At 69.8% G+C, this 18879-nt stretch overlaps 9 protein-coding genes and 1 non-coding gene across 10 annotated transcripts; 6 read left to right on the forward strand and 4 right to left on the reverse strand.

Annotated features, from left to right (window-relative positions):
• Nucleotides 1-896: 896 nt before the first annotated feature.
• V1510DRAFT_363055 (histone deacetylation protein Rxt3-domain-containing protein) lies at nt 897-1643 on the forward strand (the record flags this gene model as incomplete). Its single annotated transcript, XM_066931116.1, has 1 exon — nt 897-1643. A coding segment is annotated over one exon (747 nt), but the record flags the coding sequence as incomplete, so codon positions are not given.
• A 62-nt stretch (nt 1644-1705) lies between these two features.
• Nucleotides 1706-2776, forward strand: V1510DRAFT_414394 (uncharacterized protein). Its single transcript, XM_066933412.1, has one exon. It carries the CDS (start codon nt 1821-1823, stop codon nt 2700-2702), a length of 882 nt encoding a protein of 293 aa, XP_066789918.1. The 5' UTR covers nt 1706-1820; the 3' UTR covers nt 2703-2776.
• Nucleotides 2777-4547: 1771 nt separating this feature from the next.
• V1510DRAFT_414397 (HbrB-like-domain-containing protein) lies at nt 4548-5509 on the forward strand. The gene has a single exon (XM_066933413.1). The coding sequence runs from the start codon at nt 4777-4779 to the stop codon at nt 5455-5457; it is 681 nt and encodes a 226-aa protein (XP_066789919.1). The 5' UTR covers nt 4548-4776; the 3' UTR covers nt 5458-5509.
• A 1674-nt stretch (nt 5510-7183) lies between these two features.
• V1510DRAFT_376064 (batten's disease protein Cln3) lies at nt 7184-8656 on the reverse strand. Its single transcript, XM_066931557.1, has 3 exons — nt 8311-8656; nt 8069-8280; nt 7184-8037 (listed from the first exon to the last, which is right to left on the reverse strand). The coding sequence occupies exons 1-3, from the start codon at nt 8544-8546 to the stop codon at nt 7208-7210; spliced, it is 1278 nt and encodes a 425-aa protein (XP_066789920.1). The 5' UTR covers nt 8547-8656; the 3' UTR covers nt 7184-7207.
• A 642-nt stretch (nt 8657-9298) lies between these two features.
• V1510DRAFT_402251 (uncharacterized protein) lies at nt 9299-9543 on the reverse strand (the record flags this gene model as incomplete). The annotated part of the gene is made up of 2 exons (XM_066932092.1): nt 9299-9444; nt 9474-9543. The coding sequence occupies 2 exons, from the start codon at nt 9541-9543 to the stop codon at nt 9299-9301; spliced, it is 216 nt and encodes a 71-aa protein (XP_066789921.1).
• A 33-nt stretch (nt 9544-9576) lies between these two features.
• Nucleotides 9577-13650, reverse strand: V1510DRAFT_363155 (Mus7/MMS22 family-domain-containing protein; the record flags this gene model as incomplete). The annotated part of the gene is made up of 1 exon (XM_066931118.1): nt 9577-13650. The coding sequence occupies one exon, from the start codon at nt 13648-13650 to the stop codon at nt 9577-9579; it is 4074 nt and encodes a 1357-aa protein (XP_066789922.1).
• Nucleotides 13651-14656: 1006 nt separating this feature from the next.
• Nucleotides 14657-15403, forward strand: V1510DRAFT_414410 (uncharacterized protein). Its single transcript, XM_066933414.1, has one exon. The coding sequence runs from the start codon at nt 14801-14803 to the stop codon at nt 15374-15376; it is 576 nt and encodes a 191-aa protein (XP_066789923.1). The 5' UTR covers nt 14657-14800; the 3' UTR covers nt 15377-15403.
• Nucleotides 15404-15412: 9 nt separating this feature from the next.
• V1510DRAFT_425593 (nucleotide-diphospho-sugar transferase) lies at nt 15413-16485 on the reverse strand (the record flags this gene model as incomplete). The annotated part of the gene is made up of 3 exons (XM_066935136.1): nt 15413-15980; nt 16012-16398; nt 16430-16485. 3 exons carry the CDS (start codon nt 16483-16485, stop codon nt 15413-15415), a joined length of 1011 nt encoding a protein of 336 aa, XP_066789924.1.
• A 695-nt stretch (nt 16486-17180) lies between these two features.
• V1510DRAFT_t86 lies at nt 17181-17272 on the forward strand. Its single transcript has one exon. It is a non-coding gene; the product is annotated as a tRNA-Lys (tRNA).
• Nucleotides 17273-17676: 404 nt separating this feature from the next.
• On the forward strand, nt 17677-18838 carry V1510DRAFT_414414 (soluble NSF attachment protein). The gene is made up of 6 exons (XM_066933415.1): nt 17677-17764; nt 17796-17830; nt 17862-17979; nt 18012-18134; nt 18167-18347; nt 18379-18838. Exons 2-6 carry the CDS (start codon nt 17801-17803, stop codon nt 18791-18793), a joined length of 867 nt encoding a protein of 288 aa, XP_066789925.1. The 5' UTR covers nt 17677-17764; nt 17796-17800; the 3' UTR covers nt 18794-18838.
• Nucleotides 18839-18879: the final 41 nt, after the last annotated feature.

Raw genomic sequence — 18879 nt, forward strand, 5'->3', positions numbered from 1 at the left:
TGCCCCCGCCCACATCAGCACCCGCAGGACCTCTGACCTCGCCCGGTCGCGCGGCATCTGCGACGCCCGCGGCCCACTCGACCGGATCGACCGAGCCAATGTCGATCTCGAGCCTGCTTGGATCCTGGAGCCGCGCCAGCGACGCCGGCCGGCCGATCGGCGCCAGCAATGCGCCCGCGCGCGCGCCCACGCCCGCCTCCGCACCACGGCCAGCCGGCTCCGCGCGCGCCGCCGACCCTGGCCCCGCGGCCGGCCTCGGTCCCGCGTTTGTGTTTGCGCCGGCCGGCGCGCGGCCCGCAGGCGATGTCCCGGCCGGGGGGGAGCGGCCGGCCAAGCGCAGACAAAACGCCAAAAAAAAGGGAAAAAAACAAGCAGACGAGTCCGGGTGGTCATCATCTGCGCAATCACAGTCGCGCCCGTCCGGCATCAGCATCCATCCCTCAGGGTCCCCGCAGGCGCCACCTGACGCGCCTCCAGTCCAGGCCTTCCATCCGGCGCCACTGCCAGTGCTCCTGGCCGCCGCGTCGCCGCCCGCGCCCGCCGTGGCCTCCGCCGACCGGCCGTCCGACCCGCCCGCGGTCGCCCGTCCGGCCCGGCCCGCCTCGCCCGATCCCGCAGCCGGCCTGGTGCCCTCTGGCCGGTCACCGGTGATGAAACAATCCAAATCCTCGCCGTTCACGGTCGGGCCCACGCTGCCGCCGCTGCAATTCGACCCGACAGCCGACAGCCGGCGCCGGCCGTCCGCTTCCGGCAGCGGCTCGCCTGTTGGCGGCGCCACGCCGCTGCCGCCGCCGCTGATGCACTCGCACGCCGCACTGCCGACGCTGCCGCCGCTGGCCGGCGGACCCGGCATGCACGCGCGGTTCGACCGCGACGAGTACGGCCGCCGGCCGTCGATGGGCGGCTCGTACGACGAGCCGCCATCACCGGGCTCGCCCGGCCACCGGCGGAGCCGGCCGCCCAGCCGGCCGCCCAGCCGGCCGGCGTCGGCCAACGCCGCGCCCGGTCCGCGGCTGGTCGTGCGCAGTGACGAGACCCTGGCCGCGGCCGACCGGTTCCCGCGCCTGCACCTGGGCTCGCTCGTGTACACGCCGACGCCAGACTCGGCCAAGTACGTGCGGCCGGCGCCGACCTACGGCGACCTCGTGACCAAGTCGCTGCTGACCGTCGCCGGCGAGAGCCTGATCCCGCGCGGCCTGGTCGAGGCCCAGATCAACGCGGTGCTGCAGATCCGGATCCCGTACCGGTTCCTGAACCGCGAAAAAAACCCGCACGTGCTGCACCGCGAGCTCTGGGGCACCGACATCTACACAGACGACTCGGACGTCGTGGCCGCGCTGTACCACCAGGGCTACCTACCGCACCGGCCGGCTGCGGACGAGTCGCGGCCGACGGCCGTGCCCGACACGCGCGTGTTCTACCTCAAGGAGGCCGACTGCGTGGCCACCATCCGCATCCTGCCGCGCCTCGAGCGGTACGTGGGCTCGTACAAGCACGAGCTCAACTCGCGCTCGTGGCTCAAGGGCCACGACGGCATGTCGTTCCAGATCGAGAACGTGCGCTTTGTGCGCCGCGGCAAGGCCGAGGACCGAGGCGGCCCCATGAAGAAGCAGCGGCTGGCCGAGTGGGGCGCCAGCCGCGAGGTCGCCGTGGGCCCGGTCGCGTCGCCCTCGGCCACGCCGCAGCCGACCCCGTCGCCGCCGCCGGCCGTCATCAGCGTGCCCAAGCCGCCACCGCGCAAGGACGAGCTGCCGCCCAAGACCCAGCCGGAGCCGTTGCCGCCGCTGGTGCCTCACCCGGACGCACCGGTTGACACCGAGATGGCCGACACGGCTGCCGAGCCGGAGCCGGCAACCGAGCCCATGGATGTTGACGGCGTCGAGACAAAGGCCGGCACGGACGCGACCGATCCGGCGCCGTCTGACCCCAAGGACGGCCCGGAGCCGCCCAAGGAGGGGGCACAGGAAGAGGCAAAGGAGGAGGCCAAGGAAGAGGCTGCCGTCGAGGCCAAGGACGAGGCCATGGCCGATGCAAACGACGAGTCCAAGGCCGAGCCCGAGCCGGAGGTCAAGGACGAGTCCAAGGCCGAGTCAGAAGCGCCAAATGACGGGCCGCCCAGCGAGTCCAAGCAGGAGCCCAAGGCTGAGCCGGCCTCGGTGGAGTCCGCTGTCGAGTCGGCTGCGGCCAACGAGTCCACAGACGAGCCCGAAGACAAGTCCAAGGATGAGCAGAAGGGCGAGTCCAAGGACGAGTCCAGAGACAAGTCCAGAGACGGGGCCCAAGACGAGTCCAAGGGCGAGTCCAAAGACGAGGCCAAAGACGAGTCCAAAGACGGATCCAAAGACGAGTCCAAAGACGTCGACATGACCGACGCGCCGGCTGCGGACGATATGCCCGCCAAGGAGTCCCCCGCCAAGGAAGTCTCCGCTGAGTTCGCGAAGTCCGACGAGTCCGCCCACAAGCCCGCCGAGACCTCATCCAAATCTGATGAGCCCGAAAAGACCGAGACCGCAGCGGAGCCCCCCGAGACCGCACCCAAGGCCGACGAGGCCAAGACCGAGCCCGTGGCTGTGGCCGCCGAGTCAAAGGACGAGTCCACGGCTGCGCCCAAAACCGAGTCCAAGGCCGAGCCCAAGCCGGCCAGGTCTCCGCGCAAGGACGACAACGACTCGTCCGCGGAGGAGGGCGAGATCGTCGAGTAGGCGCGACACGAGCTGTTTTGTTTTATGTACTCTAGTCATAGGGTGTAATCTACGTGTATCATTAGGAGCAAAAGCCGCACGGATGTGAGTCGTGAGCCTGGGTCGTGACTCGGGACCGGTCACGGGTCTCCGTCCGTGATTCAGGGCCGGTCACGGGTCTCTGGCGGCGAGTTCTTTAGAGCAGCCGCGGTTCGCCTGAGCCGCGCGCCGCGGCTCCGTGCAGCAGCCACTCGTGAGTCGCCCCCAGCCGGCGAGCGCGGCGGCGATCGAGGGTGTTGCGGCTATATGCGGCTATACGTCGCGCGGGCGTGCGGCTACATGGCTGCGCGGTGCCTGCATGTCAGCCGCACCGCGTGCGGCTCGTGCGCCGGCCCAGCCGCAGCGCATGACGCGCCCACTGCGGCCGCTACGCCGCCAAGAGCCCTAACCCTTCTTCCCGACTGGCAAACCAACCAGCACGACCCGGACCCCAGCCAGGCCGCGATCGACAGCCCCAGACTTGCAGCCGTCGGCACGACACGATGAGCGCATGGTCCCAGCAGTGCGCTCGCCCAGCCTCAGCCTAGACCCCCCACGCACACCCCCCGGCCTACCCTCGGCCTGAAGCGACCGCAGCCGGTGACAGCTCCCCCCGGCTTGTTCACCGCGCGCACGCCCCCGGACGCAGCCCCGGCGGATTCCAGCGTCCCGCATCCCGCCCGCGACCGCGCGCGCCCCCTGCCCGATGGCGTCCGCCGCGGACGGCCGGCCGCCGGCCGGCCCCGGTCCCGGCAGCATCGCCAGCGTGCCCAGCGCGGCGGCGGCGTCCGCGTCGGCCGCGTCGGCCGCTTCGGCCGCGTCGGCCGCGTCCGTGGCGGCGACGGCGCGCGACGAGCGGCCGCTGCCCAAGCCCGCGTCGTCGTTTGTGACGCGCAAGAAGCCGCTGCTGTCCGGCAAGATCTCGACGGCCGCGGCCGCGTCGGCCACGGTGGCGGCCGCCCCGCACAGCGCCAGCGCGGTGCCGCCGACGATGCACTCGTCGGCGTCGTCCAACTACGTGACCACGACCAAGCAGCGGCGCAACAGCTTCGGCACGATCTCGACCGCAACGCCGTTCACGTCCGGCAAGGGCCACCACGGCTACGGCAGCGGCGCGGTGTCGTCGTCGAGCACGTCGTCGATGGCCGCCGTGGCGGCCTCGCTCGGCCTGCTCAAGGACCACCACCGGCCTTCGCTGTCCAAGAGCAAGTTCTTCTCGCGACGCAACGAGTCGTCGCTCTCGCTCAACAAGCTCGGCCGCCACAAGGACAAGGACAAGGGCGAGCCGGCGCGCACGGTCGCCAAGCAGCGCAGCAACTCCGGCGGCTCGTTCTCGGGCCACCTGGCGCCGGCCCGCGCCGACAGCGCCGGCAGCCTGCGCCCGGCCCAGCGGTCCAACTCGGCCGGGTCGGCCGCGGCCGCGGCCGACGGCGAGCACCAGTACCGCGTGCTGCCGGCGCAGGCCGTCGCCGGCGCCGCCCCCGGCGGGTTCTCGAACCAGGGCGTGCTCGGCGACGCGTACTACTCGGCGTCCAACTCGGCCGCCTCGAGCTCGACGTCGCTGGCCACCCTCGGCCAGCAGGCGCTCTTTGTGTCGTCCAAGTCGCCCGACATGCTCTACGGCTCGTCCGCGCCGACGAGCTACTCGGCCTTTGGCGCCGGCTCAGCCTCCACGCTCGTCGCCGGCACGCTCGAGGTCCCCCGCCGCAGCTTCGGCGGCTCGCCGCCCCCCCCGGGCAGCTCGCCGCTCACGCTCGTCACCCGCGGCTCGTCCTCGCTCTCTCTCGCGAGCTCGTCCTCGACCATCTCGACGCTGACGTCGCCCGGCGGGGCCGGGCCGTCGCCGGCCGGCCCGGCCGCCAGCCAGACGACGCTCGTGGCCGAGAAGGAGAAGCACAAGCACCACCTGCTGCTGCGCTCGCGCAAGGAGTCGCACACGGGCGCCATCCTGTCGTCCTCGTCGTCCAACTCGAAGCTCATCTCGGACGCGTCGCTGTACTCGTTCAACCCGTCGAGCCCGGTGTACGCGCCGTACGGCCTGCAGAAGAGCATCTCCATGCTCGACGTCAAAAACATGTCCGCGCGCGACCTCGAGAAGATCGGCGAGCTCGAGGACGTCTGGCCGTTTGTGTGCACCAAGGTCACGCCGCTGCTGACCGGCGACGGCCTGATCGTGCCGGTCGAGACGCTCAACAAGTGCGTGACGATCCACATCAAGCGCCGCATCGCCGAGCGCGACCCCACCACGCTGCTCGCCGACGTGCGCGACCTCCTCCGCACGGGCATGTCCGGCCTCGACACCACGCTGCTGCACCTGCGCGACGACGAGCTCGTCGTCCGCACCGTCGAGCTCTGGCGGTTCTTCTACCGCTCGATCCTGCCCTACTGCGACGCCGTCTTTCTGCCGCTCCAGAGCGAGTTCGACGGCGCCGGGCCGCTCATGGGCCCGGCCGAGTCCGCGCGCTTCTTCGACCGCCAGAAGGTCGTCCCGCGCGACATGCGCAGCGTGCGCAAGCTCACCATGATCTCGTTCCGCGACTGGGTCGTGCTGCCCATCATGTCCCGGCTGCTCAAGATCTGCGCGTCCGAGACCATGCCCGTGCCCCAGCCGCTGGTCCTGTCGCTGCTCCAGTGCACTAGCATCCTGGCCTCGGTCCACTCGGCCGACGACCGCCAGGCCCGCCTGGACGAGCTGTGCGCGCTTGTGCGCACCAAGATCGTCCGTTCTCGGTCGTAAACATGTATTAACGCCGCGGCACCGCCGCCTAATGACAATCATTATCCCTCCAGCCCGTCGAGCTGCTCGAGCTGCGCGAGCAGCGACGCGTTGAGCTCGTTTGTAGACTTTGAGCGCGCTGCGGCCGCGGCCGCCTTGGCCTCGGCTGCCCGCGCCGCGGCCGCCCGGCTCTCGGCGGCGGCCGCCGCTGCCCGCGCGGGGTCCGCGGCCGCCACCGAGCTGACCAGCTGCGCCAGCGCCGCGTCGCTCATGTCGCTGCCGTCTGCGGCGGCCGCGCTGCTGCCGAGATCGCCCAGCATCCGCGCGTACTCGCGCTTCTGCTGCTGCTTCTGCTTGGGCGTCGGCTTGCTGACCGCGCCGCGCGCCTTGCCGGCCCTGCCGCCGGTCTTGGCGGCCGGCCCGCCGGCCCGCCGGCCCTGCGCCGCCGTTTTCGTCGCTGTCCGCGTCTGCGTCCTTGTAGGCATTTGGTCTGCTGATCCGAGTCTGCTGACCCGAGTTGCCACTGGTGGCTGCACCTGCTGTCCGTGGCCTGTGGCCTGTTGCTGCTGCCGGCGAAACTGCGGACCCGAGCTTGCGCTGCTTGCTGTAGCGGTCGTGGCGTGGATCGTGATCGTGGATATTGAAGTGAAAAAATTTGGTGGAAATCGTTACTTAGGCTCGGATCACATCGACCACACCCACGGAAGTCAAGGTAGGTCAACACAGCGCACGAGCGTTCTGCCTGGCTGCGAGCACTGGCAATGGCAAGCTGAACTCGGCTCGATGGCGGGCGGTGTGCGGCGATGCGGCTGGCCGATGGGCCGTGGTGATTCGCGACTGCGGCTATATGCTATCCGAAATCATCGCTGGACGCCTAGGGCTCTCCCGACGGGGTGGCCAGTCTCACGAGGGCGGTGCGACAGGGCTGCGGCAGCGACTCCGTCTGCGGTGCGCTCTGCGGGCTGCGGTTATATGCGGCTATATGCCTGCTTGGACAGCCAGCTTAGACGCCGGCCGAGGCTTGGCGTGGCGGTGCAGGAGGCCTCCGACGACGACCCCGTTGAGGCTGATGGCCACGGGCAAGCTGGTGCGTCCGGCTTTAGCATACGCCCGGGCAGCGATCCCAGCGGAGCCGCGGCCGGATGCTCGCCGTGGCGGTGTGGCTGCGGGCGGCTATGCGCCACACGGCCATATGGTCTGCCCGAAGGGTAGCCACCCTCGACGGAGTCGCCGCCGGAGGCTATGTGGCAGTGCGGCCGCGGGCGGCTATGCGCCACAGCGGCTATATGGTCTGCCCGAAGGGCAGCCACCCTCGTCGGAGTCGCCGCCGGAGGCTACGTGGCAGTGCGGCCGCGGGCGGCTATGCGCCACAGCGGCTATATGATCTGCCCCGAAGGGCAGCCACCCTCGACGGAGTCGCCGCCGGAGGCTCGCCCGTGGCGGTGCGCAAGCCATTGACCGCGACGTCCTCGGCCGCCGGGGCAGCCTGTGGCGCGGGCGGCTATGCGCCACAGCGGTTATATGACGACGGTGCTAACGGCAGATGTCCTCGCTCACGGCTACGTATGCGGCCGGCGGGGCCGAGACCGCGGTGCAGGCGCAAACAGTCGGCAGCCTGGCAGAGCTGCGGACGGCGGCGGTGCAGACGCAGGCGGCGGTCAACGCGTTTCTGACGGCGCGGATCGCGAGCAGCGGCGCGTCCACGGCCGAGACCGAGTTCGAGAAGCGCGCGCTGGACGGCGACGAGGAGGAGGAAGAATAAATGCATTGCCTAGGTCATGGTGCAGTACGGGCGGCCGGCGGCCTGCTGGTAGCCGCAAAGCCAGCCCTCGAGCATGAGGTTGATGGTGGCCGCCACGACGATGCCGCCCGAGTCCGAGACGCCGACGGCGCCCATGGCAAACTCGCGTTCCTCGACCGGGGTCTGCTCGGACACGAGCAGGAACGTGTTGATGTAGGCCAGGCCGCCGAGGAGGCCCTCGTAGAAGATCAGGGCCATGACGAAGTAGACGTTCGGCAGGATGACAAACATGGACTGCGCCGTGAGAATGATGACGTTGAGGAGCTGGAGCACGGCCGGCACGTACAGCCGGCGGACGCGGACGAAAGACGACGACGACCGCGAGATAAAGACGCCGAGCTGGTACAGCGTGCCGTACGTGACGTAGGCGTCGCGGTACTCGCCAAACGGCATCTCGTCGAGGGGGAACAGCAGCGTCGGCGAGATGCCCTGGTTGATGATGTACTCGCCGATGTAGACGAGCGCGAGCGGGAGCATGTAGGGCACGACGAGCGGCTGCAGGCGGCCAAGCGTGCGCTTGGCCGACGCCAGAGCGTCGTCCCAGGACGCCGGCACAGCCGTCGCGGCGGACGCGGCGGACGCCGCCGTCGTGTCGGCGTCCGCCAACGAGACCTCCTCGTCCGCGAGCGGCGCGTACGGCGCGGCGCCGAACGTACCGCTCTGGGCGGCCAGCCCGGCGTCCGGCGGCGGCAGCAGCCAGAAGTACGCGCCAAAGAACGTGAGCGGCAGCAGGCCCGAGAGGAACAGCGTCAGCCGCACACTCAGCCGGAGCCACGTCGTCAGCATGAGGTAGCAGAAGCCTGGGTCAGTCGGATTCGCCGCTGCACTTACTGCCCACGAGGCCCGCCCCGCCCGTGCCCGAGCTGAACGCGAGCATGGTCACCGGCGGGTAGAAGTGCGTCAGCGCCAGGAACGTCAGCTCGCCCAGGCCCGACGAGGCCGAGGCCAGGGCCACGCCAAAGAGCCGTGCGCCGATCGACTCGGTGAAGACAATCATCTCCATGCCCACGAGCGACAGCGCAACCAGGATAAAGATCCGCACACTGCGTCAGCGCGTCCGCGCGCACACTTACCGGTACGGAATCAGGTGCACAAAGAACGGCGCGACCACCTTGAGCACGAACGACGGCATGACGTCCGCCAGGAGCACTGTGGCCTTGGGCACCGTCGGGCCCACCAGGTCCAGCGCCGCGGACAGAATGATCACGTACAGCACATTGTTGATCAGTCCGAATATCCAAAACGCCGCAAACAGTCGCGTCCGCTCCTTGCCGGGCACGGAGGCCGGCTCTGGTCCTGCTGCAGCCATTGGCGGTTGGCTGCTGCGGCCCCCGAACAAGGCCACAATCAGCGTTACCCGGCTATCGCGAACTCCCAGTCCCACTCGGAGCAGCCGCCGCCGCACGCCGTGCGGCTGCGGCACAGCCACTGGGACCGTCCGCGGCTCTGTGGCGCAGCTGGTGTGGCGCGCCTGCGCCGCCGCACCGGCGGCTCCGAATCGCCCAGAGATCCGTAGACTGCGCCGGCAGCGACCCCGGCCAGCGGCGGCACTCCGTCCGGGGCGGCCCCAGACAGGCGTGCCGTGGCGTATAGCCGCTGGCGTGGCGCATAGCCGCTTTGACGGTGCTGTGCTGCCGCCGCCAAGCGCCGGCGTCGACTCGCTACAGTGCGCCGGCCAGCGAGCCCCCGGCGGCAACTCCATCTGGGCGGCTGCCCTCCAGACAGGCGTACTGTGGCGTATAGCCGCTGGCGTGGCGCATAGCCGCTGGGGCGCCCGCAGCTCATCCTCGACGGGCTCGCGTGTGGCATATAGCCGCGGCTGACCGCAGCCGCCGCCCGCACGGCGCACGCCGACGGAGTCGCCGCCGCAGGCTCCTTGCACAGCCACGGCGAGCCTCCGGCCGCGACCGTCGTGGCTGGATGGCCCCGGGCCGGCGTGGCGTATAGCCGCAGCAGAGATGGCGCATAGCCGCACAACCGCGGCGGCATACAGCCGCGCGGAAGCGCAGCACGCGCGTCCTAGTGACGGGCCGCACGGCGAATGCATTCATATGTACAGCGCTACTTGGCCGACTTGGCCTCGGGCGGGACAGGCGCGGGCGCAGGCGCGGGCGCGTCGGACGCGTCGGCCTTGTCGGACTTTGCTGCAGCCTCTGCGGCGGCCGCAGCCTGCTGCTCCTCGATCAGCGGCATGAAGAACGCGTAGCCTGCGTCAGCGCGATCGCAGACGACTTACCAGAGTACACGCCGCCGGCGACGGCGAGCAGCGGCGGCACCGTGGTCAGGAAGAAGCGGTTGCCAGACATGGGGGACAAAAAGTCTGCAGAGGACTATATACGTCACGTGCCGAGCCGCACGTCGTGCGGCTCGTGCGGCGCCACCGCGGCCGTCCACACGCGCGCGTACTGGTCCTTGCGCGCGCACTCGGCAAACCACTTCCACGCGGCCCGGCCCTCGAGGAAGAACGACCAGTCCTTGTAGCCCGTGGCGACGAGGAAGCGCGCCAGCCGCGCCCACACGGCGATCGTCCGGCGGACGGTCTCGTCCGCCACGGCGTCGGCCGTGCCGATCAGATCCGACAGCAGCTGGTGGTACGGCGCCAGGACCGCGTCGGCCACGGCCGCGGCGAGCACGGCGCCCGTCTCGCGCAGCCACGCCGCGTGCTCGTGCTCGAGCAGGTCCGCCTCGAGGCTGTCGTCGGCGTACTCGTCCACGCTGTCCGGCTGGACCGCCGGCGCCGGCGCCGGCGCCAGCAGCCGCTCGCACAGGCCAACAACGGCGTCGACCACGTCGACGGCCTCGACGCGCACGCGCTCCGGCAGTGCCTGGCCATGCGTGAGCACGTCGGCCAGGCCGCGCGTGAGCAGCTGCCGGGCCTGGTCGGGCGTGCGCACGTCGTCGGCGGCCAGGACCATGCGGAGAAACTTGAGCGTGTCGCGCAGGAGGCCCTCGCAGCCGCGCAGATTGAGCCGCCGCCGGCGCAGCTCGTCCAGACCAACGCCGTGCGCCGGGCGCTCGAGCTCGAGCATGTCGCCCAGGCTGTACCGCAGCAGCGCGTCGTACCAGTCGACGGCGTCGGCCAGATCGGCGCCGTCGGCGAGCTGCAGGCGCACCAGCGCCCACCACGCCTTGACCGACAGGATGCGCGCCTGCGCGTGCGACTGGCCGAGCACGATCACGTCGCGCAGATGGCCCACGGTCGGCCGCAGCGCCGGCGGCGCCGCCCACACCAGCGTCAGCAGCAGCGCGTACTGGTTCTCGAGCGCCTCGAGCTGGGCCACGCGGATCTCCTGCGTGCGCGGGTACACGCGGCCGTTCAGCGGTGTCACGAGCCCGATCAGGCCGGGCAGCACCCGCCGGGCGTCCGGCCCGGCGTGCTCGCCGATCAGCGCGGCCAGGTACTTGAGAAACACGTGGAAGACCGTGTCGGCCGCGGCGGGCTCGAGACTGCGCTCGCGGCTGCGCAGAAAGTCCGGCAGGTCGTTGCCGCCGTCGGCCTCGAGGTTCTCGAGCGCGCGCTCGGCAAACAGCCGGTACATCTTGGTGGCCACGGGCTTGGACCCGGGCCACTTCCACGTCAGCGTGAGCGCCAGGCACCGCACGAAGCACGCCCGCGCGTACGACACAAACGCGGCCGAGGACCCGCCGGCCGCGTTCGTGCGCGCGTACGCCACCAGGCTGTCCATCACGCGCTCGACGACGCCCCAGTTGGCGCACGCCCGGTCCCGCTCGTACCGGCCCTCCACCGAGAACTGGTAGAGCGGGCACATCGCCAGCGTGGCGTACCACACGCGCTCGTACTCCTCGACGTCTGTCGCGCCGGTCTCGGACACGTCGACGCCGACGGCAGCGCCGAGCGCCGTCCAGAACGGCGGCGTGGGCCGGCGGTCGTCGAGCGCCGCGCTGCTGTCGAACGTGTGGATGGCCATCAGCCAGAGCTCGAGGTAGCCGGCCGTTTGGCGGTCGACGTCGAGGTCGATGCGGTGCCGGAACCGTCGCACGAACTGGCACACGTCCTCGATGCCGTACTTGAGCAGCAGCTGCACCAGCAGCCGGCCGGCGGTCGCAAACTCGCGGTCCAGCGACGGGCCGTCGTCCGTCAGAGCACGAAGCTGGTGCAGGTAGACGACCTGGAACGCCAGCAGGTAGAACGCCAGGTCCGAGTACGCCGTCAGCCGGCCGTGGAACTGCGTGAACAGGTCCGTGACCCGGGCTGTCTGCCGCCGGACGACGGCGGCCACGCTGGCGACCGTCTCGGCCGACTCGGACGCGACCACCGCGCCGACGTAGTCGGCCAAGAAGCCCAGGAACCCGTACGCGTCGGCGCCGGCGGCGTCGGTGCTGTCGCGGCCGTGCTGTGCGGCCAGGGCCCAGTCGAGCACGAGCTCGAACGAGGCCTCGAGCTCGTTCAGGACGGCTCCGGAGACGCCGCGCCAGAGCAGCGTGCGGCCGACGGTCGCAAACGAAAAGAACCGGGGCTCGACCGGGGCCAGCCGCGGGCGTTTGGCCGTGCTCAGCGCTCCGGCGAGCCCGCCGCGGCCGACAAACGTGCTGGCGGCCAGCCGGGTGCCTTCGCGCAGCGGAAACACGTCGAACGTGGCCGTGTAGTTCTGGACGAGGAAGGTGAAGTGCTTCGTGGTCGGCGCCGCAGCGGCAGCAGCCGGAGCGGGCACCAGGGGAGCGGCCGTCGGAGTGGCCGGGGCGACCCGCGGCGTGGCCCGCGGCGTCGCGCTCTCCTCCTCGACCACCGGCGCCAGCTGCAGCCGAAAGTCCGGCACGCGTGTCTGTCGCAGCAGCTGCCGCGGCCGTCGTTCCTTGCGCGACCGCCGCGTCGCCGTCGACACGGTCGACTCGGCCGACGGCGACACGGCCCGCGTGCGCTCGGCCTGGCGGCTGGGGGCGGCCAGAACGTCGTCGATCCGCTGCTGTCGCCGCCGCGGCCGCCGCACGTACTCGCCCGACTCGACCATGTTGTCTGCCGGCCGCATGGGCTGCAGCGGCGGCCGGTACGGCGCGTGGCCGTCCTTGGACGGCACGATGGCAATCACGCCGGGCGGCAGCTTCCGGCGGACGGGCTTTTCGGGCTCGCGCTCTGCCTCGGCCGTCGCGGCCGCCAGCTCGCGAACCGGCGAGCCCGGCTCGGTCGGCGGCACGCTCGGCGGAACCGCAGCGGGATCGGCCACGTACGCCATGCCGGCCGACTCAAACGCGGCGTGAGTGCCGGCCCGCCACTGCTCGATCACGGCGTTCACCGACAGTCCGTCGTCCGAGTCGTCGAAATCGAAGATCTTGGGCGCGTACGGCGCGCGGCCGGACTGCCGCCGTCGCGCCGCTGTCCGCGTAGCAATCCGCATGAACCGTGGCGGCGACGACGGCTCGTGCCGCGTGTGCGCCATGAACGCGTCGATAACGCCGATGGGCGGCCGGCGCGGCCGTGGCCGCCGTGGCCGCTTGTCGCGGTTTTCGTGGCGCGCGCGGTCGCGCGGCCGTCTGTCCTTGCGCGGCTGCGTGCTGGCGCGGCGCCGGGTGCGGTCCAGCATCGGGTCGACGTGGCCGTCCTCGGCCGCGCTGCTGTCGTCGTCGATGACCACCGGCGCTGTCGCCGGCAGCCGTGTCTGTACTTTGTGCGGTGTGGCCGCAGTGTCCGTGTCTGATTCCGAGTCGCCGAGGAAATTCGTCGAGACGGCGTCGCGCAGCCGCGAGCCGCCAAGCTTGCGCCGGGCGACGCCCTTGCGGACGACGTCGTCGGCCGCGGCTCGCCGTGTCGGCGTTGGGCGCGGCCGCTGCTGGTTGGCCAGCTCGAGCGTGAGAAACGACGGCGGCAGGACGCCGCGAACGCGCCGTTTGAACCGCTCGAGCTCGAGCTCGAGCTCGGACGACGACGGCAGCGACTCGTCCGAGTCGCTGACAGGGCCGGCACGCGGCGTGGTCGGCGTGGTCGGCGTGGCCGGCGTGGCCGGCGTGGTCGGCGTGGCTGGCGCCAGGGAGTCGGCGGCCTCCGACTCGGTGATCCGCCGCCGTTTGGGCTCGAGTCGTCGATGCAGGGCGCCGGCATCCGGCGTCAGCGCGTACACGTCGGACTCGGCGCGGGGCGTGGTAGCAGCGGCCGCCGTGGCCGTAGCCGTCGTGGGCGTGGCTGTTGTGGCCGTCATGGCCGTGGTGGCCGTCACCCGCGACAGCTGCGACGACCCGTCCGCCTGCGACGTCGCCGGGCTGAACTGCGAATCGTCTGCGCCGGCGTTGCGGCTGATCCGCAGGTCCGTCGCCACGCGCACAGGCTTGATGCCCCGCCGCTTGAGCTGTAGCTCGTAGATCTGCCGCTCCACCTGGTACGGGTTGAGCTGCCGGGCCGTGCGCTGGCGGAAGAAGTGCCGCGGGGCAAACTCGGGCCCGGTCAGCTCCGGAGGGATCATTGGCGGGTCGATGGGCGTGTCGTAGCCGGCCATGTCGTAGACGCCGCGTGGCGGCTCGACAGGCGCATCAGCCGCTGCATGCGCCGCGTCCACCGCCTGGACCGACCCCTGCGCGGAGCCCTCGGGCCCGGCCGCCCGCTCCTTTGCCCGCGAAATGATCTCCGCCAGGTCCGACGGCAGCGACTGGCTCGAGAAATCAAAGTCGTCGCTGTGCAGGCTCGACAGCGGCGAAGACGTCGGCTCTTGGCCGACCGAGGGACCGGTCGTAGACGTCGGCGGCGCCCGCGCCGACCGTACAGTCTCGGCGTCCGACTCCGCCGCGTCCGGTTCGACGGTGTCCGGCATCTGCGAGTCGGGCAGCGACCACATGCTGTCGCGCAGACTGTCGCGGGGCGGCCGTGGCAAACTGTCCAGGCACTCCGCCGCCGCCCGCAGGAGATCGGGCGTCGACCGGAACGGCAGAACCGTGGCCGACGCTGTCCGGCGCGCCGGCAGAAACGCCAGCTCGTCGTGCTCGAGCTCATCGGCTGTGTCGGAGCAGTCGCTGTCGCTGTAGGCCTCCGAGTCCGAGATGTAGCCTTCGGATTTGGGCATCTCTGGCCAGGTTCATTGTACGGTCTGGGGTCAGCAGAGTCGATCGCGCGGCGCGCAGGGCAGAGCGCATGGTGGCACGCAGGACTGCACGCAGGGTGCACGCAGAGGACACGCAGAGCGAAGGGCGACAGCCAGACCGCGTCCAGAGGCAAGAGCAGTCTATCAAGCAGCTATCAAACAATCCTCCTCGCGCCGCCGCCAGCCATCCGCGGCCATCCGCAGCCGTCTGTGACCATGCCCTGTCCACCGCGCATCCCGCGCCCGGCACTCACACAGTTGTCCGCCCTCGAATCGCGCAGCCAGTCACGCGTGGGCGTGACCTTGCGTTGGTGCCGCTGAGAACGCGTGCGGGCGGTGGTGAACGCGTCGCACAGTTACCCGGAACATCACGAGCCGCACCACTGAAAATCTGCAGGCGCTGGCATATAGCCGCATTGCCGCAGATCTGTCGCCGAGAGTCTGCCGCGCACCTGCCAGTCGCACCGGCCAGTCGCATCCGCCAGCCGTGATCTGCAATTGTGCAACGACAGCCGGTCCCGATTCGCCGCGAGCCCTTATGTTCAGAGTCCTGCGTGCCTGCAGCACGGTTCGGGCGGCCGTCCGGCCGGCCGTCGCCCAGCCGGCCGTCGCTCCGGCTGCCGTCCAGCCGGCCAGACGCCCTCTTGTCTCCGCCGCCCCCGCCGCGCGCTGGTCGCGTGGCTACACCTCGCGCCCCCGGCGGCTCAACTCGGACGAAGAGATCGACGCAGCCGTCGCCGCCGAAACCTGGTCGCTCGAGTCGCTGCTGCCGCACCTCGACCCCGAGGAAATGCACAAGGACATCAACCCCGCGCTCCTGCGGTCGCTTCTCAAGCAGGGCGGGCTCGAGTACCCCACGTCGGCCGAGGACGAGCAGAGCATGATCATGGACCTCCGGCGCCAGGCCGTCTTTGTCGACCACGTCCAGGACTGCGACGCCTCCGCGTACGAGCCGCTCGTGCGTCTCGGGGCCGACCCCGAGCCGCTTGTCTTTGACGAGCTCCTGGACGAGCCCGGCGAGGCTGAGTCCTGGCAGCCGGCCGCGCTGGCCGCCCGTCGCGAGGGCCCGTACTACGTCCTCGACGAGCGTGTCGACGGCGGCGCCGACAAGTGATGGTACAAATGCATTCTATCAGCAAAACTTTTGCCGCTAGTAGCGGTCGCCGTGGTACGGCATCGAGCCGGCGCTGCGGCCCGAGATCTTGAACCACCGCGGCAGGCACGAGTACACGTGCTCGTCAAAGCTCTCGTGGCGGTTGCACAGACAACGGCCCGAGAAGTGGCTCTCGTCGTCGGACGGACAGCGCATCCACGGGCTGTGCTTGTAGCCGACGTCCGCGAAGTGGTGGATCTCGTCCTTGCGCAGCAGAAGCGCGGCCGCCAGCGAATGCACCGGCGCGTCGCCCCACCGCTCGTAGTAGAACCCGCCGGCCTGGTCGAGGAACTCGAAGTACTTGAGGTACGCCTCGGACCGGAAAAAGTTGAGGTCGCCGATTTCGAAGTTGCTCCAGAAGTGGCACGAGTTGAACTCGCCGTCCAGCCCGCGCCCGCCGTCGACAATGAAGTCCACCGCGTTGTCCGGCGCAATGTGCTGCGGGTACTTGCGCGCGAACTCCTGTGTCGTCTCCCACAGCGTCGGGATCGTGAGCGGGTACTCGGGCATGGCAATCACGAACGAGTACTTCTTGCCGTTGTCCTTCATGAACTTGAACGGGTCGCTGCCGTCAGCGCCGCCGCGCGCGCACTTACTAGAGCATGTCGCAGTAGAACTCGACCGAGGGCTCCACGCGCCAGTAGAAGTCGAACATGTTGAGCAGGTCGTGCCGGAAAAAGAAGCCCGAGTTGTACCGACACATGTGCCGGTACGTCAGCGAGCCGCCGTAGATGACCTCGTCGGCCTCCATCTGGCGCATGCGCTCGTGCGCGTGCTCCCGGTCGATGTGCTCCGGCCACGTCCACTCCTCGGCCGGGACCTGGCCGTAGTACGTGTCGCCGGAGGCCATCCCGGTCGTCAGCCGCTTGAAGTCCTCCGTGAACTCCTCGTCGTTCAGGAACACCCACGGATACCGGAACCGCTTGTTGAACCGGTCCTCGATCTGGCGCATGCTTGCCAGCGCGTCGTCGACTTCGTAGTTGCTGCCGTCAGCACGCCCGCGCGCGCACTTACCGCACGAGCATCACCAGCGTCGCGTTCTCGCGCTTCGGATCCGGGTCGCAGTACATCTTCTTCTGCCGACGGGCCAGCGGCGCCACCGACGGTTTGGCGCCCACGCCCGCAGGCTTCTTGGCGTGCGACGGCGCCGACAGCGCCAGGAAGCAGAGACCGATCACAAACAGCACTGCGATCAGGCCGACGACGCGGGTCCGGTTTGGCGCCTGCCGCTGGCGCTTGTACTTGAGGAACGGCGAGTCATAGTCGCGGTCTTCGACCGTAAACGTTTCGTCAAACATTGCGACGGCCCGGGGAGCGCCGGGGACAGAAGAGCCGACAACGGGGCGCGCGGGCCGGGCGGCGCGGAGGGCCGGGCTTGGTCAGGGCCGGGCGGCGACAACACGTGAGCCCGCGTGGGGCGGGGGCGGGGACAGGACTCGCGGATCTGGCCGCGACGGTAAACGGACTCAATTGGGCGGCCTCGGAGGTGCGATCGAGCCGGCTGGTCGGTGTCGTGGCCTGTGCGATCTGAAGAAAAAAGGACCGCGCAGGCCTCACGTGACCTCGGCCGCAGCCGCATGCCGCGCACGGTGGCGTCGCCGCCACGGCGGCGCGCGTCTCTGCGGGTGCTTGCATCAGGCGGCCGGCGCCGTCGGCGCGCGCCTGCGGCGGCGCGCGCCGCGTGGCTGCGCGTGGCTGCGGCTGCGGCCCCCTGCGCGGCCGGCAGCGAACTTACACGCGGTCAAACTAAAATTAGCCATGCTCGTCTCTTGTAGCTCAGTCGGTAGAGCGTTCGGCTTTTACGATAATGGTTACAAGACCACCGAAATGTCCAGGGTTCGAGCCCCTGCTGGAGAGCATACCTTTTTTTTTTTTGTCTGCCCCCTCCGTTTTTCGCCCCACCAGCCCACCGGCCCGCCTCCAGGCTCGCCGGGTCGTAGCGAGCGCCTGCATAAGCGATGGTACCCGGCAACAGCCCCTCTCGCCAGCACGGACCATCGTATCGGCAGGTGCCGGGCGCGGCTGTGCCATCTCAGTCCGCCGCGATAACGCCGCTCGCTGCCGTGGCGGTGACTCTGATCGGCACGCCGCAGCGCGTGCGGCTTCTTGCCACAGGGTCGCGTCATACGGCTCGCTGTCGCCGCCGGCTCGCCCGGCGTTCGCGTGCGGGCCACCGGACACGCACAAGTGGCACGGCACGGGACGCTTGAAGCACTAAATGTGCGCCGCGCAATCTTTGTGCTTACCCGGCCGTCTCAGCGGGTCTGTTTCCAGTCGGCCAGTGGACTCCACGGTCGACATCGCACCGGCAGATCGCCCAGCGCAACATCGCCAGCGCAACTCACACAGGTAGGTCCGGTGCCGCCGCCGCTGACTCCAGACGCCATGTCGGACGCCCGCTCGCTTCTGGCCAAGGTAGGTCCCGCCCACGCCGCGCTGACGCCAGGCCGACAAGAAGGCCACCTCGACGGGGCCGTTTGGCTTCTTCGCCAGCAGCTCGCGGTTCGAGGACGCCGGAGACATGTACATCGAGGCCGCGAACGCGTTCCGGCTCGAGAAAGACAGTACGTCGGTTCCACAGCCGCGCTGACCGCAGTGATTACCGCCGGCAAGACGTTCGAGAAGGCCGCGCAGATGCAGCTCAAGTCAGAGTCCAAGGACGAGGCGGCCACGACGTATATCGAGGCCTACAAGTCGTACCGCAAGAGTGACCCCGAAGGTAGTACCTGCGTGGACGTGCTGACGACCCAGAGGCCGCGCGTGTGCTGATCCAGGCGATCATGCTCTTCTCGCAGCGCGGCCAGTTCCGCCGCGCGGCCACGTACAAGCAGGACCTGGCTGCCCTGTACGAGACGGAGCTCAACGACCTCAACCGCGCCATGGACGCTTACGACGAGGCCGCCGAGTGGCTCTCGAACGACCAGGCCGAGGCGTAAGTCACTGTCCGACCCCGCTGACTCCAGACTCGCCAACAAGGCTTGGCTCAAGGTGGCCGAGATCGCCGCGCTGCAGGAGGACTACGCGCGCGCGGTCGCCAAGTTCGAGCTTGTCGCCGGCAACAGTCTCAACAACCACCTGACCAAGTGGAGCCTGAAGGAGTACTTCTTCAAGGCCGGCCTGTGCCACCTGGCCAACAAGGACGTTGTCGCCGCCAAGCGCGCGCTCGAGGAGTACGCCGAGATGGACCCGTCGTTTTTCCAGACGCGCGAGTTCAACCTGCTGCGCGACATCACTCAGTCGGTCGAGGACGGCGACCAGGAGCGCTTCACCGACCAAATCTTCCAGTTCGACCAGTTCGCCAAGCTCGACAAGTGGAAGACGACGGTGCTGCTGCGCATCAAGAACTCGATCCAGGAGGAGGAAGACAACATCCTGTAGACGTAATAAACCTTTCTGCTGCTGCCTACTGTGGCGGTGCACGTATGTGCCCTGTGGCGGCCGCTCAAACTGCGGCGCTACTTCTT

The sequence above is a fragment of the Dipodascopsis tothii genome (assembly GCF_038497935.1).
Source record: "Dipodascopsis tothii strain CBS 759.85 unplaced genomic scaffold V1510scaffold_9, whole genome shotgun sequence".
Lineage (NCBI taxonomy): Eukaryota > Fungi > Ascomycota > Lipomycetes > Lipomycetales > Lipomycetaceae > Neoaidaea > Neoaidaea tothii.

Excerpts from the sequence above, each read along its gene's own strand:
- V1510DRAFT_414394 (XM_066933412.1), top strand. The coding sequence starts at position 1,821 with ATGGCCGACACGGCTGCCGAGCCGGAGCCGGCAACCGAGCCCATGGAT.
- V1510DRAFT_414397 (XM_066933413.1), top strand. The coding sequence starts at position 4,777 with ATGCTCGACGTCAAAAACATGTCCGCGCGCGACCTCGAGAAGATCGGC.
- V1510DRAFT_376064 (XM_066931557.1), bottom strand. The coding sequence starts at position 8,546 with ATGGCTGCAGCAGGACCAGAGCCGGCCTCCGTGCCCGGCAAGGAGCGG. Across the intron at positions 8,281-8,310 it reads GTGCACCTGATTCCGTACCG|TGTGCGGATCTTTATCCTGG; the intron begins GTAAGTGTGCGC and ends GCGCTGACGCAG. Across the intron at positions 8,038-8,068 it reads CGGGGCGGGCCTCGTGGGCA|GCTTCTGCTACCTCATGCTG; the intron begins GTAAGTGCAGCG and ends CGACTGACCCAG.
- V1510DRAFT_414410 (XM_066933414.1), top strand. The coding sequence starts at position 14,801 with ATGTTCAGAGTCCTGCGTGCCTGCAGCACGGTTCGGGCGGCCGTCCGG.
- V1510DRAFT_414414 (XM_066933415.1), top strand. The coding sequence starts at position 17,801 with ATGTCGGACGCCCGCTCGCTTCTGGCCAAG. Across the intron at positions 17,831-17,861 it reads CCCGCTCGCTTCTGGCCAAG|GCCGACAAGAAGGCCACCTC; the intron begins GTAGGTCCCGCC and ends CGCTGACGCCAG. Across the intron at positions 18,135-18,166 it reads CCGCAAGAGTGACCCCGAAG|AGGCCGCGCGTGTGCTGATC; the intron begins GTAGTACCTGCG and ends CTGACGACCCAG.